At 49.1% G+C, this 17983-nt stretch overlaps 1 protein-coding gene and 1 pseudogene across 1 annotated transcript; both read left to right on the forward strand.

The window, feature by feature from the left end:
* The first annotated feature begins 8402 nt into the window (after window positions 1-8402).
* Window positions 8403-11025, forward strand: LOC125519612 (subtilisin-like protease SBT3). Its single transcript, XM_048684359.1, has one exon. It carries the CDS (start codon window positions 8616-8618, stop codon window positions 10851-10853), a length of 2238 nt encoding a protein of 745 aa, XP_048540316.1. The 5' UTR covers window positions 8403-8615; the 3' UTR covers window positions 10854-11025.
* A 128-nt stretch (window positions 11026-11153) lies between these two features.
* On the forward strand, window positions 11154-12612 carry LOC125532916 (annotated as a pseudogene).
* Window positions 12613-17983: the final 5371 nt, after the last annotated feature.

Here is a 17983-nt window from a genome sequence, read left to right on the forward strand (position 1 = left end):
AAAAATAAGAACCCCCAAAAATGTGACTAGCTCTCATATAGCTGAGCGTATATACATTTGTTTGTTTTTTCTTCTCCTTACATATCTATTTTTTCTTATCAATTTATTTTCTTATTTCTTGACTTTTTTATTATACTTATTTTTATAGAGAATACGTAAATGTAGTTGCATGCAGCTTGTGGATCCTAATAAAAATTAAGGGGATTGAGATATACTCATTTTACAAAGCGTTAACACTTACTGAACACATGTAATCCTCAAATTATAGTCATTCACATTGATATCTTGATTACTGTCACTTCGGGGGTCTCCGGTGTAACATTATAATATGTGCATACAACTTGCAGATATGATTCAAACACATAAATATTCATGAAACAAATATAGTGCAGATCTCAAATCGTATCACTCGAGTCCTAGTGACAAGCATTAAGCATATAAGAGTCATATCGACCTTAATCTCATCACCTAAATGACACTAGGCATCAAATCCCCGATAAATTTGACAACTATTACATGATGAATCACATCCATTTTGCATCCACCCCATATGCCTACAGAAGATTACTCACATGTGGATGGGGAAACATGATGGTGACGATGAAGCTATTGTGTATAGAAGAACCCAAAGAGTTAGTTGGTTCCCTGCACTAATTTTATGCTTCCTTATAACTGCTCCCTTGAATCACGTCTGATGTATATCCCATAAATCAAGGGAAAATGACATAACTGATGCATGACAAAAGGCATATGTTATTGTTCGTTTGGACTATATTATTTCTATATTGGAAGCAACACCAACGTAGGCATTAAACATGGTGGATGTATGGCTAACATGGGTCTGAACCACTTGAAGGACCCGCCTTATTTGAAGGAATGATAGCATCCACCTTACAAGAAGTATGCATCCACCTTAGGGGCGGTTTGCATCCAGCATATTAACAAATTTTTGCTTCCATGTAAGAACACCATACATGCAAATTTCCCCTTGCAAAACTGCTTTCCCAATAGTCAAAAGCTGCATGACCTATTTCTCATGGTCTCTGGTCATGATGCCATGGTTGTTGACTTTATATATTTTCCCCTTAACATGATATATTGTCATAAAATACTTTGACTACCATATCTTTTTAGTATTATTAAAAATTGCTAAGTACACAAATGTTTAAGAAAATAAGTGAGTGAGAGTTCCAAAACCGTTGACACTTTTTATTAACATTGTGCTAAGTTCAGAATTGTTTAGAGAAATAACCAAAGGAGAGTTCCAAATCCGGTTGCATTTATTTGGGATACTTGGTTTATGTTATAGATAAAATATGGACCAAACACATAAATTTGTTGCTGTTATTTGAAAGAATAATGTTTTGTAAAGGATAACACTATGGAGTGGTGCTGCACTTATGTTTCATGCATGCATTTAAATAGCATTACATTGCCAAAGATTCACCTGATTTTTTAAAAAGTTTTATCTCTGAAACTGTTAAACGGATTGGCGATTTGTTTTCACGGCAGCTTCCTAACAATGAGAACTTTAAAACCAGATCCCATGTCAGCATGTTTTAAGAACTTTTTTATGTCAATACTTTTAGTGTCACTTACTTGCCATGTTGTTAGCTACTTAGTTCTTAGATTGACTTAACTTAGTTGTCAGATTTATGGACATCGATATAAGCCGCAAAAATGTTTGCTTTGTGATACTTGTGTTGGTTGATGCCCCTTCTAACTTATTTATTAACACTTGAATACTCCCTAGTTAGCTATCATAACACTGCAATGTGTAATAACATATGGAATTATTGGCTGATAACTATGTACAACCATTGTGACAAATGTTTAGTTTTAAGACAACAACTATGGAGACATAATTTGGTAGATAATGACGAAGTTTTTTTTCTGTTAAAACATGTCAACATGAGATCTTGTTTCGAAGCCCTCATGGAGAAAAATTTAGCAGTGAAGACGAATAACTAAGCTAATCAATGGTTTGTGAGATAAAACTGTTCAAAAAAAACAATTAATACGGTGATGTGAGCATTGGAGGGAAGATTCCGACATGTTTACATGTCCTCTTTGTTTAAGGAAAAATCCATTGAAAGAATGCACACGAATGCTACTTAGATTTTTTCCATAAAATAAATAAATAGATAATAATGTATGGACCGATAATAAATTACTAAGTTTTTTCTTTCTTATTTCCTTCTCTCTAGCTCTTTTTTATGTTTCCTTTATTTGTCCAGGCAACCTTGAGAAAAGGGTGGCTGATTTGATTGCATCCTGATATAGGGCAAGCCTCTAGGGTGGCCCAATCTTCAGGATTGGAGGTGCATTTGAGGAAGAACGCGAATAACACGATGACCATGAAAGGAAACACTCAAATCAACACTCAAAGGTACAAATGCATATATAAATAGATAAATCCTTGAACCAAATTGTCCACAAGAGAGAGATGGAACATGACATGGTTATTCCCGAAGTTCTAAGACATGGAGGGCTTGCATTCCATGGAGGAATCTTCCACACAAGTGGAGGTCTTGGTACTCCTATGGATTCTTCCCCTCCACAGGAGGTCTTCATCTTCATAAAAGAGTAATCCCACAAGCAGGATGCATGTGATAAGCTTTATGGTTTGAGTTCTAATCTTATATAATCCTAGAGAGGAAGTAGGAGAAGGCTATATATAGTCTCCGACACAAAGGGGTAAGTGAGGAGGGGATACATGGCCCATGGGACAGATCTGCGTGCAGGCAGGCTAGGTTTCCGGGTAGCAGACCGGACATCCGGTGGACGTCACTTCGCCCAAGCTTCTTTAGTTGGAACTTGGAAGTGGGGGTTGCTCCATGGGTCGTACGTCCTGGTAGCAAGTCGGTCGTCTGGTTTTGCAGAAATACCTACTAATGCTGCGGTCTCCTCAAGCTAGATGCCCGGGGTGATGGTTGGTCGTCAGGGCTTAGGTCAAAGAGTCCAGGTTGCTGGCCCGACAATCGACTATTGTACCATCGACATCCTTTCTTCCCCTTCTTTCTTTCGTCTTCACTTCCAAGATTCCCTCGCGGTTGGTGCAGGCATACTCTTGTGCTTCCTCTCCTCCTCGACTTGTGTGAATCTCCACTCAAACATTTATATGCATGAGGGAGGAAAGTCGAGTAGTATATCATCCTCGAAGTGGACAAGTAAACACGTGAAAAGGAAAATGTTCACCTTAGTAGATATGATGAGTGTGCCCATTGGCAATGGAGCATATGACATGGTGATGTCCGTAGGGTGCTCCGTACCACCTACCTTAGTCTACTACCTAAAATCATAATAGCGTTCATTTTTCTATCAGACATAGTGCTTCGCCTAACCTTTCATACTTTTCATGAGCACCATTAATTCCTTGAAGACCGCTTTAACTGCCCCACTTTTTGTTGACTTTTCAAATAAACTCATGTTATCTTTGGTAAGCTAATAAGTGATTACAAGACTGAACTCGTCGAAGCGCCGAAGTATAGTAGGACAGTCAAAAGAAGTTCGCTGGAACCCGTGACCCGCTCCCGCGGCCTGCTCCTAGGGTTCCCGCGCCGCCGCCGGCTCCCCCGCGTCGAGCTCCGCCGCGGCCGGAGCCCGCTGTCGCAGCTAGCTCTCCCCCGCTCCCCTACCCCCCCTCCTCCCTTCCCCGTACCCCGCGTCACCTTCCCGAGCGAGGCGACTGGGGGCTTCTTCCCTGCTCCTCTCCAGCTCCCCGCACTCGCCCCTGCCTCCTCCCGCCGCTGCCAGTGAGCGTGTCGGTCCTCGCACGCGGGGAACTCGCGGCGGCGGGCCTGCCTTTCCCCGTGCGTGGCACCACCCTGCTCGAACGGTGGTTGCTGGCGGCAGTGCTCCTCGGCCGGCTTCGGTGCGGCCCGTTGGTAGAGGTGCCGCGGGCCCGGTGGCTCTCGACGCGGCGGTGCGGCTGTTAGCCGTGGGGCGGCGCGATGGCGCTGTGGCTGGCGGCGCCCGCCCAGCCCAGATCTGGGCCCATTTGGGCCCCATCTGGGTTGGGGCGGGCCGGTGGCTCGGCGTTCGGCAGCGACGTTCCCTGGTGTTGGCGTGGTGGCGGTGGTCTCGGGCGGTGAGAAATCCGTTGGTCGGCGTGCTGCAGCGTGGTGACAGGACTGTCCGGGTCCAGTGGGTCCGGCCGGGCCGTCGTGGCCCGGCTAGTTCTCGTTGTCGCGTCTGGTCGGCTCCGCTGCGACGGTGGAGGCTGTCCCCTCCCTCCAGTCAAGTTGTGTTCGCCCCCGTGGCCGGTGTCTCCTCTCCATCTCCAGGTCTCGTGTTGACAGCTCCAGTGAGGCGGTGAGGGTTGTCCGGTAATCGTGGTGGCACAAGCTGGTGGGTGGGTGCGAGGGTGGTGCATTTCGAAATGCCTGGGGTGTTGGTGGTGGTTGTGGGTCGGGAGAAACCCCTGTCGGCCTGTCCGGCACCGATGCGATGTCGCCTGCGGGCGCTGTCGGACCTTCCTGAGGGGCATCGGGTATACCCCTTCCCCACTATCCCTCGCGTATCGGGGGAAACCCTAGAACTTGTTCAGGCAACAGCGGCGGCATCGCGTTCCTTCTTGAAGGTGTTGCTTGGGCCGCGACGCTTCGAGATGCTGGGAGCGTGGTGGTACTTCTTCGAAGAGTGCGGCGGTTGCCGGTCTTCCTCTCTTCGTTGATCTACCGGTGTCGGTATTTATTTCTCTTTCTTCTTCTTCTTCTTCTTGTTTTTTTTTGGGCTTATCTGTGCTGCGGCCCCAGCCAGCTGGATGTATCGGGTGTTTGCTTTATAATATAAAGCGGGCGGAAACCCTTTATCGTAATAAGTGATTACAAAATAAAATCCTAAGATTTATTTAGTTAGGTAATTTTGATAAATATTTTTTCAAACAATCACATTAATATGGACTAATAAATCACAGACTAACATATTGAAATATCTATAAGAGCATCTACAATTGGACTAGGCAAATTCAGCCGGCTAAATGTCTGCGGACAGTGCTAGCCCGTGCCTCAGTTGTCCTCCGCACAACCACACCCCTAAAATTTGAACCTCATTTCCATGCAAAATCATGCACATCCATCATATAACATCAATTCATCACAAATTCAACAATTCGACAAAGCAAAATAACCAAAATTCAACACAAGACAATTTTCAACGATTCATACGTAGATAGGCTATACACAAGTGAGTCAATCAAGCATGGGAGGATGCCAACGGGTTCTTCCTTCCCACGGCTAGGACCGACGAATCGCCAGCGATCGCTAGACCGGACGCGTCCAAGTGCATGTCCTCATCACCGGCCATCTCCACATCTTCCCTCTCAGTAGTTGCCTTCTCCATCTCTTACCGGACGTGCTGCCGGGTGCGGCGATTCCTTCGACCGATGTTCTCCGTTTTGCAAGAGACAGCGGTCGCGAGTGACGCGGACTCCGCTGAGGCATCGTCCATGGCTACGGTAGGGACGGGGTACTCGACGTTGACATCTACGACGCCGGATGAGAACGGCGACATACAGTGAGCAAGGGTGAAGGAGGGTGATGACTCAGACGCGGAAAATGAAAGACAAACGCAGGAGAGGATTGGTCGATTTGGTGGACCTGATCACTTTGGAACGGATTTGGGATGGGTCCGGCTTGTTGGGTCCGACGCGGACATGTTTCATATTCACCCCACATACATGTTAGGTATGAAGGGTCCCGGACAGCTCAGCCGTATATGGCCGATTTGATGGGTTTGGTTGGATGGCATTTTCATGACCGGATCTGCCCGGACGTATAGGTTGAATTTGAGGTGTCCGGTTACAGATACTCGAACCTGTTTGCAACGTATCTACTTAGCACTAAAATGGCAAGCACGGAGCAATGTGGCGGTACATGGCGGATGGCCCCCTGCGCTGCTTTTTTTATTTTTATTTTTTGAAAGTGCCCCCTGCGCTGCTGCGCAACGCCACGGAACGACGAGGCGCCGCGATTGGGGCTGCCGTACTTCCGCCCCACGAGCCAACGCCAGAGTGGAAACTGGAAAGAGCACCGGTGCAGGATGCATTGACCGTCGGGTGTCCCGTGTGCGCGCGGCCGGTGGAGGAATGCGCGCTTTCGAAGCCAGGCGATTTCGACGGCCCGTCTCCGCCGGCGATGATGGCCGCGCGACGCACGAATGCACGATCCACCACAGCCGGTGAATGCGGGCGCCCCTGTCGCGTGGGCGCGCGTCACCGGCCGATCGCCGGTCACGCTCAAGCGTTACAGCCGTACGTAGCCACCACCACTCACCCACCGGTGCGCCCTGAGAACGATGTGTCTGGGTGCATGCCAAGGACCAAAGAGCGGCCGCCACCCCGTCGTCGTCGAGACCAAAGGCGCCCTACTCAGGATGGCAATGGGCACGCACGTACGTAGACGACGGAGACGCATGCATGGCCTTGCCTGCTGGGGTATTTTAATCAGTGTTATTCATACCCAGAGCCGAAAAAAAAAATATGCTGTTCATGCACTGTACCGTCGCGCTGTACATCGAATGGGAAAGAAAAGAAGAAAAAAACCGTTCACGTAGCGTGCGTTATTGCATGGGTCGTCTACTGTGTGTTTGTGGACTTGTGGTCCATGTATACTTGCACGAGTGGTCTTCCAACAGTTCAATATGCACGCCTGCCAGCGAGAACAGTCGTGGAAAGAAATAGAGACTACGGATGTATCCATTTCTGCTGGATAGCCATCGCTGTCCGGTTGATTCCGAGCTCCGTGACATATCATTGCATGATTGAACAGACAGGCCACGTTGCGGTTACTCGCCCCGGAATTCATCTGCCTGCTCGAGCTGATCATGGCAAGCTGCTAGTCGGCAACGATAATTGTGTGCCCGTGCTGAATCTGTTCTCCCTCGTGATCACCATATGTGATATTCCATGCACAAGGCATTGGAACATGGGGGAGTGCGCTAAGAAACAAAAGGCTCAATTGCTCTGACTTGTCCTTTGGATTTGTTCTCTTAAAATAGTCACTTATCGGCTTGACACTACACTTTTTTTTTAAATGGCTTGACACTACACTTCCATGGCTTGACACTACACTTCCCAATGATGACCCTAGCAATTCTATGTACCTTGTTGTACTAGATACCCATAACCATGTCGAGCAAAACCAACTAACATTGAACTTTTTTTTTTGAAATAAGGCATTTTTAAACAAGGTTTAACACAGACCCACAATGCGGGTTAATAAAACAACTACTCTTACGGCATTACGTGTGGTGGGGGGGCAGAGCCCGCCTCCCGCGGTATGGATTTGTTTCAATCTAGGTCACCTCGACTTACTATATATACCTGTTTTGACCCACGGCCGCCCCCGGGGGCAGACATGTTCTACGTCTATGACCACGCAATGCACGGCTTCGCACTGCGGGTCCCTGAGGTGGAGCTCGACAGCCTCCTGCGATCTTCGGGATTCATGTCGTGCTACCGCAACGATGCGAGGGTGGCGCGCGACACGACGCACACGCCCGAGTTCCTCGACGTCAGCGTAGTCGGCGGGAGATGGCGGGCGTCCAAGTACGGCGAGAGCGATGATCATCGGTGTGGTGGACTGTGTTTATTTGTCTTCGTTGTTTCTATTTATTGTCGTATCTCTAACACCCACGTGGCCACGTCCAAGCTTCAAAATATTGGATATCAGGCTTGTATGGGTTTGGCTTCAACATATCAAATGTCGGATATTGGGTGATATATGTACATATGTCGAAGAAAACGTGCCTAGTTTTTTTTACTATTCTTGTTCAAAACATGTATTCTTAGTAAACAAAATGTATGGTATCAATTCTTGATTCCTAGTTTATTAACTTGTTGGTTAAAAAACCATTAAGGAAAGATTCACAAAATCCTTACTCTGTGATTAAAAACAATACGATATTATATGCATTTGTACGAAACATTATGCAAGACTTTGATAATATATGATAAAATTGTAAATGCATGATTTTATTTTACTGCTTTCTAGTATCATTCTATATTGGTGGATATATCGAGCTGGATATCGGCCATATCGGTCGATTTTTCGGTCCATATCAAACGGTATGTTTGAAAATGATATTTACAAATATTCATATCGGTAGAAGCCCAAAAGTGATATATCAGCATATAGATTGGTCGCATCGGCCTAGATTTAAAAGCTTGCCCACGTCACAAGCAAATAGTTATGGGTATTCCACTAACATTGAACTAACCAAATGTTTGCAATCGTAACGCGAATCGGCCACAGGGAGGCCGCACATGATTAATGGTAGCTGCATGATACCCTATCATGCACTTGGAAAGCATTCGCCAAAATGCTCTTTCCCTGTGGTACACGACAGCGTCCAGCACCACTCATGGCTCGTATGCGCAAGCCGGGAGGCGCACAGGAGGAAGCAAACGACGAGCCACATGCCCGCTGGCTTGCCTTGCAGTGGCTTGTCCAAACGGAGACGCGGCAACCACCGAACGGGTCGGACTCCCAAGACCACCGGCCATGCAGGATAAATAGCCATGCGCGCCATTGCCGCAGCCGCCTCATCCGTTACGACGCCGTCCGTCGTACTCCATCGCCGCCGGCGCTCTACTTACGTAGCTACATCGCACAATGTTGCCATGGGTGGCGTTGCTGCTGGTCGCGCTGTCGGTGCGGCCGGCCGCGTCGGCCGATGCCGTGGCGGCGGCGTCCTATATTGTGCACATGGACAAGTCGGCCATGCCGAGCGGGTTCTCGAGCCACCTGCGCTGGTACGAGTCCACGCTCGCGGCGGCCGCTCCGGCGGCAGAAATGTTCTACGTCTACGACCACGCGATGCACGGCTTCGCGGCGCGGCTACCCGAGGAGGAGCTCGACAGGCTCCGGCGCTCTCCGGGGTTCGTGTCGTGCTACCGCGACGACGCGAGGGTGGTGCGCGACACGACGCACACGCCCGAGTTCCTCGGCGTCAGCGCGGCCGGCGGGATATGGGAGGCGTCCAACTACGGTGAGAACGTCATCATCGGTGTGGTGGACACGGGCGTGTGGCCCGAGAGCGCGAGCTTCCGCGACGACGGGCTCCCCCCGGTGCCGGCGCGGTGGAAGGGCTTCTGCGAGTCCGGCACGGCGTTCGACGCCGCCAAGGTGTGCAACCGGAAGCTCGTCGGCGCGCGCAAGTTCAACAAGGGCCTCATCGCCAACAACGTGACCGTCGCTGTCAACTCCCCGCGGGACACGGACGGCCACGGCACGCACACGTCGTCCACGGCCGCCGGCTCGCCCGTGTCGGGCGCGTCTTTCTTCGGCTACGCTCGCGGCATCGCTCGCGGCATGGCGCCCCGCGCCAGGGTGGCGGTGTACAAGGCCCTGTGGGACGAAGGCTCGTACACTTCCGACATACTCGCCGCCATGGACCAGGCCATCGCCGACGGCGTCGACGTGCTCTCCCTCTCCCTTGGCCTGAACGGCCGGCAGTTATACGAAGACCCTGTAGCCATTGGCGCGTTCGCGGCGATGCAGCGCGGCGTGTTCGTGTCAACTTCGGCGGGCAACGATGGACCGGACCTCGGGTACCTCCACAACGGCTCGCCGTGGGTGCTCACCGTCGGGTCGGGCACGGTGGACCGGAAGTTCTCCGGCGTCGTCAGGCTCGGCGACGGCACCACCTTCGTCGGTGAATCGCTATACCCAGGAACCCCGAGCAGCCTCGGGAACACCGGGCTCATGTTCCTCCACACGTGCGACAACGACACGTTGCTCTCCATGAACCGCGACAAGGTCGTGCTCTGCAACGCCACGGACACGGACTCTCTCGGGTCCGCGATATCCGCGGCACAAAACGCGAAGGTGCGCGCCGCCCTGTTCCTGTCGAGCGACCCGTTCAGGGAGCTCTCGGAGAGCTTCGTGTTCCCGGGCGTAATCCTAAGCCCCCAGGACGCCCCCGCGCTGATGCATTACATCGAAAGGAGCCGCATGCCCAAGGCCTCGATCAAGTTCGCGGTGACTGTGGTGGACACGAAGCCCGCACCGCTGGTGGCGACCTACTCGTCGCGCGGCCCGGCGGCGAGCTGCCCGACGGTGCTGAAGCCCGACCTGTTCGCACCCGGCTCGCTCATCCTCGCATCATGGGCGGAGAACGTGAGCGTCGCGAATGTTGGTCAGCAGCCACTGTTCGGCAAGTTCAACATCATCTCCGGCACGTCCATGTCATGCCCACATGCGTCGGGCGTGGCGGCGCTGCTCAAGGCCGTCCACCCGGAGTGGAGCCCTGCGGCGGTGCGGTCGGCGATGATGACGACGGCTAACACGGTGGACAACACCTTCGCTCCCATCAAGGACATGTCCGGAGGCGACCAGAATGGGCCAGCCTCACCGCTCGCTATGGGGTCCGGCCACATCAACCCGAACCGCGCCCTGGCCCCGGGCCTGGTCTATGAAGCCGGGCCGGGCGACTACATCAAGCTCATGTGCGCCATGAACTACACGACCGCGCAGATCAAGACCGTGGCACAGTCGTTGGCCCCCGTGGACTGCGTCGATGCGTCACTCGATCTCAACTACCCGTCCTTCATCGCGTACTTTGACACAATCGGAGACAAGACATTTGCCAGGACCGTGACCAATGTGGGCGATGGGCCGGCGAGGTATAGCGCCACGGTGGAGGGACTAGACGGGTTGAAGGTGAGCGTCGTGCCCAACAGGCTGATGTTCGGCGGGAAGCACGAGAAGCAGAGATACACGGTCGTGATTCAGGTGCGGGACGAGCTAATGCCCGAGGTAGTGCTGTATGGATCATTGACGTGGGTGGACGACAACGGCAAGTACACAGTGAGGAGCCCCATCGTGGTGACAACGACGTTTGTGCTATAGGATATGTGCATAGATCAATATACGTACGTACATCATTTTGTTGAAGCACAGGTGATCGAGCGAGACAATGAGGCAAGTGAAAGCTTGCGATCCAACCAATGACCATTCATGAATACACTATGCTTATATGTTTAGTTCAATTTATGAAAATGATATGAGACACTTTCCCTTATCTCTCTTGTTGTCCATCTCTAACTAACTCCAAGGACGAACCCAAAGAGGGTAGGGGGCAAGGGCCCCCTACCCCAACAATTTTTTGTACCTACGAGTGCTCAAGCAGCCACAAAAAATAACGAATGCATGGCTAATTTCGCCAGGGCCGTGGCTCGGTCGTCAGCCCCCGTGGAACTGTGCCCTAGCCCCAGGAACGTCGGGCTCGTGTTCCTTACACATGCAACAACGACACGTTGCTCTCCATGAACAGCGACAAGGTCGTGCTCTGCAACGCCACGGGCACAGACTCCCTCGGGTCCGCGATATCCGCGGCACAGAGCGCGAGGGTGCGCGCCGCGCTATTCCTGTCGAGCGACCTGTTCAGGGAGCTCTCGGAGGGCTTCGTCTTCTTGGGCATGATCTTGAGCCCGCAGGATGCCCCCACGCTGATGCATTACATCCAGAGGAGCCGCACGCCCAAGGCCTCGATCAAGTTCGCGGTGACCGTGGTGGACACGAAGCCCGCGCCGCTGGTGGCGACCTACTCGTCGCGTGGCCCGGCGGCGAGCTGCTCGATGGTGCTTAAGCTCGGCCTGTTCGCGCCCGGCTCGCTCATCCTCGCATCGTGGGTGGAGAACATCAGCGTGGCGAATGTTGAGCAGCAGCCACTATTCGGAAAGTTCAATATCATCTCCGAAACATCCATGTGGTGCCCACACGCGTCAGGCATGGCGGCGCTGCTCAAGGCCGTCCACCCGGAGTGGAGGCCCGCGGCGGTGCGGTCGGCGATGATGACGACGGCTAGCGCGGTGGACAACACCTTTGCTCCCATCAAGGACATGTCTGGCGGCCACTAGAACGGGCCAGCTTCGCCGCTCTGCGATCGAACAAATGACCATTCGCCATTACTCTATTCTTATATGTTTAGTTCAATTTTACGAAAAATGAGATGAGACAACTTTCCCTTATCTCTCTCGCTGTCCATCTCTAACCTAACTCCAGGGATGAAGGGGGGGGGCAAGGGCCCCCTACCCCAACAATTTTTTTGTACCTACCAGCGATCAAGCTGCCACAAAAAATAACGAATGCATGGCTAATTTCGCCAGGGTCATGGCCTAGTCATCAGCCCCAACGAAACAACGCCCAGGCCCTGGGCTTAGTCTACGAAGCTGGGTCGTACGACTACATCAAGATCATGTGCGCGATGAACTACATGACGGTGCAGATCAAGATCGTGGCACGGTCGTCGACCCGTGTGGACTGCGTCGGTGCATCGCTTGATCTTAACTACCCGTCCTTCATCATGTACTTTGACACGACCGGAGATAATACGTTCGTCAGGACCGTGACCAACGTGGGTGATGGGCCGGCGAGGTACAGTGCCACGGTGGAGGGACTGGACGGGCTGAAGATGAGCGTCATGCCGAATAGGTTGGTGTTCGGCAAGAAGCACGAGAAACAGAGATACATGGTCGTGATTCAGGTGCGGGATGAGCTAATGCCCGAGGTAGTGCTGCATGGATCGTTGACGTGGGTGGACGACAACGGCAAGTACACGGTGAGAAGCCCCATCGTGGTGACAACGACGCCTGTGCTATAGGATATGTGCACAAATGACTATAGTATGTACATCAATATGTTGCATAGGTAATCGGGAGAGACAATGAGGCAAGTGAAAGCTTGTGATCGAACAACTGACCATGCACCAATACACTATACTTAGATGTTTAGTTCAATAGTTTTGTTAAGTTTCAGATGACTGAGACTTAGTTATGTCTCGGTCGTTGCTGAAAGAACATGCGGTGCCCCCATGTTTGGTTTTGGTAGTTGATGACAATCTCTATGGACTAATGGTGGCCTTGAGTTATATTTGAAGGTCTTGTCCATAGGCTTTTCTTGCAGCATATGTGTTGGTTTTAAGGAGAGTTTGTGTTGACCAAGGTGCTATTCAAGGAATTATCCAAAGACCGGTCATTTGAGAGTTGAGCTTATTGCAAGCATGTCTTCAAGGGGAGAAGTTTCAGAGAGTTTTGTGGAGAAGTCTTCAGAGTTTTCTCCTTGCTTTGGTTTTGTTCCTAAGCATTTGCATCTCATACGCATGCATTATTGGTTGTTGCATTGCTTGGTGATGCATAATTCCTTGTATAAACTCTCGTGAAAATGATTGTCATCAATTACCAAAATGGGGGAGATTGAAAGAATATGCGGTGCCCCATGTTTGGTTTTGGTAATTGATGACAATCTCTATGGACTAATGGTTGCCTTGAGTTATATTTGAAGGTTTTGTCCATAGGCTTTTCTTGGAGTACATGTGTTGGTTTCAAGGAGAGTTTGTATCGACTAAGGTGCTATTCAAGGAATTATCCAAAGATTGGTCATTTGAGAGTTGAGCTTATTGCAAGCATGTCTTGAAGAAGAAGATTGTTTGATCATTCATGTTTACCTTCAAGACATCATCCAAATGAAGAGAGTTGAAAAGAATCAAGGTTGATCAAGACTAAGTCAAGAGTGAATCAAGTTGATCAACACATAAAGCGTACATGACGTACAGAGGGATCAAGTGATCCCATGGTATGGTAAGTATTGTCCATTACGCTTTGTGTACTAACCCATGGTCTTCGTGAGAGTTCTTTGTGGGGTTAGGTTGCGGTGTGCAAATTCAAGTGAAGCATCACGAAGAGATCAAATGCTTGAAGCTTGCCGTCCATTGTGGTGACAATGGACTTGTGAAGATGTGCGGAAGAGTGGCTCACCCATAGTGGAGTATGGGGGAGCAATCAACTAGTCTTCATCGAGCCAACACAATCAAGAAAGGTGGTACAACTTGAGGGAGTCAAGATCGTCATCATCTAGCTCAAGTGGACCATGTGCAAGGCAAAGGTTTGCCCTTGATAGTTTTTCTATTTTACCGGTCTCATGATGGTAGTTGGGAGACCGGGTCATAGGATCGATTGCCGTACTATCAAGGGGGGCTCTCGATGAGTAGCTTGATCGTATCATTCGTAGAGAGCTCAAACCATTGCATCCTTCCATCATCTTTCTTGGTTCTTGTTTGGTTCTCTTTGTGATTCTTAGAGCTTATGGTCATCTTGATGACAAGCTTGAGTTCATCGAAAACGGAGTTCGCATGCATCTTTTATGATGTTTTCGGTATTGGAGGTTTTACCGGTCTTTTCCGAGGAAGGGTTCTCACCATTTTCTTATGGGCCTTTTCCCATTTGCTTCTTATTGATAATTCTATCAATATTGTGTTAGCCCATGTCGTTAGATTTTCAACAAACTTGGTTTCGTTGAATTCGGAGTCTGTTTGCAGAAGTTATGGCTGTTTTTGTAAAGGCTGCAGCGGTACTACCGTGGCTAGAGCGGATGTAAATTTTTACTACCGCTCCAGAGCAGTACTATCGCGGCTCCTGAGCGGTTGTACCGCTCCAGAGCAGTACTACCATGGCTCCTAAGCGGTATTACCGCTCCGGTCCAAAATCTCGTGTTTTGCTCAGTGGAAGTAGGCACGGAAGTATTTTTTTTGTACCGCTCGCAAGCAGTAGTACCGCTACCATTTGCGGTAGTACCGTGAGGTCGAGCGGTAGTACCGTGAGGACGAGCGGTAGTACCGCTCCGGCGGTTCTACTGGCCTTTTGCCTCCTCGCTGTTGTTTTTCAAAGGGGTACTTCCGCCCTAGCGGTAGTACCGCTCCTTGGAGCAGTAGTACCGCTCTGTGCGGGCTATGAGCATAACAGTTGGATTTTTCCTCACCTATAAAAGGGGGTCTTCTTCCCCAATGAAACCAATCTCTTGAGCTCATTTTTGCCCCCATTGTTGACCTTCTTTGAGCTTGCTAACTCTCAATCCCTCCATGGATTCTTGCTAGTTTTTGAGGGAAAAGAGAGAGGAGATCTACATCCACATTTCCACCAATCACTTTCTTCTCTTTGTGAGGGGAGCCCCTTGGATCTAGATCTTGGAGTTCTTGGTGTTCTCCTTCTTGTTCTTCCTCTCATTTTCCTCCCTAGCATTAGTTGCTTCGGTGGGATTTGAGAGAGAAGGACTTGGGCACTCCGTGTGCCCTTGCCATTGCATTTGGTGCATCGGTTTGAGTTCTCCACGTGATACGTGGAAGTTACAAATTGAGAAGCTTATTACTCTTGGGTGCTTGGTACCCTTGAGCTTGTTCCTCTTGGGTGCTTGGGCGCCCTAGACGGTTGGTGGTGTTCGGAGCTCAAACATTATGGTGTAAAGCTCCGCGCAAGCGTCAGGGTCTCCAATTAGGTTGTGGAGATCGCACCGAGCAATTTGACGGGTACCGGTGACCGCCCCCAAGGGTTGCCAAAGTGTACGGGTTCGGTGACCGCCCCCAAGGGTTGCCATTTGTACAGGTTCGGTGACCGCCGTCAAGGGTCCCTTAGTGGAATCACGACATCTTGCATTGTGCGAGGGCGTGAGGAGATTACGGTGGCCCTAGTGGCTTCTTGGGGAGCATTGTGCCTCCACACCGCTCCAAACGGAGATTAGCATCCGCAAGGGTGTGAACTTCGGGATACATCATCGTCTCCGTGTGCCTCGGTTATCTCTTACCCGAGCTCTTTACTTATGCACTTTACTTTGTGATAGCCATATTGTTTCTTGTCATATATCTTGCTATCACCTAGTAGTTTATCTTGCTTATCATAAGTTGTTGGTGCATATAGGTGAGCCTAGTTGTTTTAGGTTTTGTGCTTGGCAAATTAACCACTAGGTTTATTCCGCATTTGTTCAAACCTAAACCGTAATTATTTTAAAGCGTCTATTCACCCCCCTCTAGGCGACATCCACGATCTTTCAGATTCTATGTTAGTTTGATCTTGCGTGAAGATCTGTGTAGAATTTTCTTTTTATCCTTTTTTCTTCCTATATATTATTAACTTGTCCGAGACTTGGTTAAATGTCAGTCGATTGAGACCTAGCCACACCCTTAGTTTAATTCATAAAAATGAGATGAGACAACTTTCCCTTATCTCTCTCGCTGTCTGTCACTAACCTATCTATTGGAAGACAAAGGGACGTCATCAGCGTTCATTTTCTTTTCTCATTTTCCTTGCGTCTATCGCCGAGGTCGGGCAATTATCTATCCAGCGCACTACAACTTCTAACCCGAGATCAAAATTTTCGAAGGGGCCAAGGGCAACCAAGATTTTACGCAACAAATATCTTCATTCTAAAACCCTACCGTAAGACCTAATGATTCGTCGTTTTGGAAGGGGTTCATGAGAACAAAAGAGACCTTCTTTCATAGGGCCAAATTCGTTGTTGGTGATGGAACGACAACACGGTTTTGGGAGGATACATGGTTAGGAGAGACGCCCCCTAGCCCTTCAGTATCCCTCTTTATATAATATTGTGCAACGTAAGAAGGAATACGTAGCTACAATATTAAATGTAGTATCTCTGAATATCCAGTTCAGGAGGTCCTTAGTAGGGGAACGTTGGAATTCCTGGCTACACTTGGTAAGGAGGTTGATGGATGTTCAACTTTCAAACCAATCGGACCACTTTCACTGGAAGTTAACGGAAAATGGAGTGTTCACTGTTAAATCTTTGTACTTGGATCTAAGTGAGTCTGACCCAATCCCAAGATCCATATATATTTGGAAAGTAAAGGTTCCCCAATGGATCAAAATTTTCATGTGGTTTGTCTACAAGCGGGTGATCCTTACTAAAGACAATCTGTTGAAGTGACGATGGGTAGGTAGTGTTCGATGTTGCTTTTGTGATCGTAACGAAACAATTCAACACCTATTTATAGATTGTCTTCTCGCAAAATTACTTTGGTGAACCATCCATATGGCAGTTAACATCACCCCTCCAGCTAGTCTAGATGCATTGTTTGGGACGTGGCTAGCCGGGGTGCAACCTGATATTGCATCACGTATTCGGATTGGGATATGTGTATTATTATGGGCTATATGGAACTGGAGGAACGATATAGATTTTTAACAGACAATATACTCTAAATTTCTTGCAGGTTATTTTTAGAGCTACTGTATGGATCCGTACGTGGTTGTTACTCACTCCTATGGCCTCCAGGGAGCATTTGGTTATTGGGTCCAACTAATAAGAGATGGTAGTACGGGCTATCTTCAACCAATTTGAATGGCGGTCTCATAACAGGATAGGTGCTTAGTCACGTTGTCCTATTTTCCGGCCAGTTGTGGCTTTGAGATTACTTTATTTTATTTTTCTCTCTTTGCTCCGCTTGCGAGCTGTATTTGAATTGCAGACCTTGGTACTTGTTGGACACATGTTAATAATATGGCTGTATGCATCTTTTAGATGCAGAGGCCAAGAACAATCCATTTCCAAAAAAAAAAGGCAATCCAGAGGTTGCACGCATGCATAGCTAGCATGATCGGCAAGGGAAAAGAGCTAGCTTACTCTGGCTTCCCATTCTCCCTACTTCATCTTGTCTTGTTATTGACAATTACGTGCTATATTAATCAGTGCCTTTAGGGACTAGATAATTAGAACTGTAGTAACTGAATATTCGTGTCCTGCGAGACGACGTTTTGCATCATTTATCGTCTCCACACAAGTAGGAAGATTTAACATTTGAATTGCTCTTTTGCATTTGCTTCATGCCAACTTTTAGTACAAATTAAGTTCATCAAGTACTTGGACCTGTTTATTTTTCTTCGATGAAGATTTTGCCTCATTAACCTAGACTACGACCATCTTTAAACTTATTTTGCCAGTTATTCTTCACACGCAAAAGACAAAATCTCGTTCGTATGTTAGAATCCTGGCTCCTTCCTGCGGGATGTTTGAGGAACGCGGATTTCGTACAGCGCGTTGCATCCACAGCTAAAACCCGCTGTGATCCGCATGTGAGAAAGCTCAAAGGGGCCCGTTGTATTGTCCAGCTCTTTTAATTGTTCCCCTCCGTATATTATGTTCATGTAAATGCAAAGGGACGTTGTACGTGGGCACCTATTGCTAGATTCATC

Source organism: Triticum urartu, chromosome 1 (assembly GCF_003073215.2).
Source record: "Triticum urartu cultivar G1812 chromosome 1, Tu2.1, whole genome shotgun sequence".
NCBI lineage: Eukaryota > Viridiplantae > Streptophyta > Magnoliopsida > Poales > Poaceae > Triticum > Triticum urartu.